Source organism: Microtus ochrogaster, chromosome 10 (assembly GCF_000317375.1).
Source record: "Microtus ochrogaster isolate Prairie Vole_2 chromosome 10, MicOch1.0, whole genome shotgun sequence".
NCBI lineage: Eukaryota > Metazoa > Chordata > Mammalia > Rodentia > Cricetidae > Microtus > Microtus ochrogaster.
Genome location: NC_022016.1, coordinates 35,379,515 through 35,381,141, shown reverse-complemented (window position 1 = coordinate 35,381,141; position 1,627 = coordinate 35,379,515). Strand labels below are relative to the sequence as shown.

General features: G+C 52.2%; 1 protein-coding gene across 3 annotated transcripts in view; it reads left to right on the top strand.

Moving 5' to 3' along the window:
• Nucleotides 1-1,571, top strand: part of Ftsj1 (FtsJ RNA methyltransferase homolog 1) — a 7,695-nt gene extending 6,124 nt beyond the window's left edge. For all 3 annotated transcript variants that reach the window (XM_005352829.3, XM_026781797.1, XM_026781796.1), the window contains 4 exons: nt 527-579; nt 674-727; nt 813-915; nt 1,023-1,571. In XM_005352829.3, the coding sequence (XP_005352886.1) occupies nt 527-579; nt 674-727; nt 813-915; nt 1,023-1,198 (386 nt within the window). In that variant the 3' untranslated portion in view covers nt 1,199-1,571. The remainder of the gene's footprint in view (nt 1-526; nt 580-673; nt 728-812; nt 916-1,022) is intronic.
• Nucleotides 1,572-1,627: the final 56 nt, after the last annotated feature.

Sequence of the window (1,627 nt, the reverse complement as noted above, 5' to 3'; positions counted from 1 at the left end):
GGGAGGGAGGGAGGGAGGGAGAGGGAGAGAGGGAGGGCCACTGCACAAGTGCAAAGGAGTGACTGATAACAGTGATGGCACCAGTAGACAGGCGAAGAGAGGTCACATTTTGAAAACAACTGGCTGGTTCTCTGACGGGCGCCAGAGTTGGTCAGAGGGGCTAAGGTTTTTGCCATGAATTACTGGAAGGGTCGGATAAGCTGAATACACAGAGGAGCTGATAGAGAAGGAGTAGGCTTTGGACTTGTTGAGCCCATGGGGCTGGTCTATAAATAAAGCTCAGAGGAGCCAGCTGGGTTATCAGTAGAAATGCTAGTGTTGCTTGTGGGACAAGTAGTTTCCAGAATTAAAATGACTTCCCAGGTGCTAGGGGTCAGAGTTCAAATCCATTTGAAAGGCAATACTCTTGTTTCCAGAACCTTAGCTTTAAGAAGGCCTGGAAGGAAATGCTTTTAGTTTTCTAATCTTTGGTACAAAAAGATCCGTCAAATCAGAGGGTTCCCTAATGTTGTTCTTCTTGCTACAGTCACTGGCCTCCATGATGTCGACGAGTATATGCAGGCTCAGCTTCTACTAGCGGTGAGTAACGCTGGTGACTGCCCCTGCTCTCCTTTAGCCCTCTCTTGGCTGCCTCTGCCTCAACCACCACTGTACCCATCTGTCCTTCCCACAGGCTCTCAATATTGCTACACATGTCTTGAAGCTAGGGGGCTGCTTTGTAGCCAAGGTGAGCCTTGGGGAGCTTGGGGGAGTGTTGAGAAAGGTCTGGGGGGGCACCCTTACCTCTCCATCTTGCCTTCTACACCCTACAGATATTCCGGGGCCGAGATGTAACACTGCTCTATAGCCAGCTGCGCATCTTCTTCTCCAGCGTGCTCTGTGCCAAGCCAAAGAGCAGCCGGAACTCCAGCATCGGTCAGTGTGGCATGTCACCTCCTGATAGGCAAGGGGGTGACTGGGCATGTGTCCACACAAGATTGAGGTGACAGAGTCACCCGCTCACTCTAGGTTCTCCCCCACAGAGGCCTTTGCTGTTTGTCAGGGTTATGACCCTCCTGAGGGCTTCATTCCAGACCTGACCAGACCCCTGCTGGACCACTCGTACGGTGAGAGCGAGAGCTGGTGGCCCATGCCTGGGGAAACTGCACCAGCCACATGCACCACATGTCTCTTGAGGGCCCTCAGCCTCCCACCCTGATGGCTGTTCCACCCCCTGATGGGTATTTTGTATTAATGGGAGCTTTGGTTCAGATAGTCCTCCAATGGTAGCTCTTGGTCCTGGTGGAAATTCTGTTGCGGCAAACTCCTAAGCATTCACCCAGGGAAGATTCTACCTGTCTATCTTAAGGAAACCCTCAGTCATTGCCCTCGGGTGGAAACCTCACATGTGTTAAACATGCCCTGGTGGGCAAAGGCAGATCCCAGTTGAGTGAGACAAGGTTCTGATAGAATGTGCTGGCTAAAGTGTTTGCTGGGTAGGCATAGTGCAGTGCAAAGCAAGACCAGGGGCTGACATTTAGAATCAGTGATCAAGCCAGGCGATGGTGGCGCATGCCTTTAATCCCAGCACTCGGGAGGCAGAGGCAGGCGGATCTCTGTGAGTTCGAGACCAGCCTGGTCTACAAGA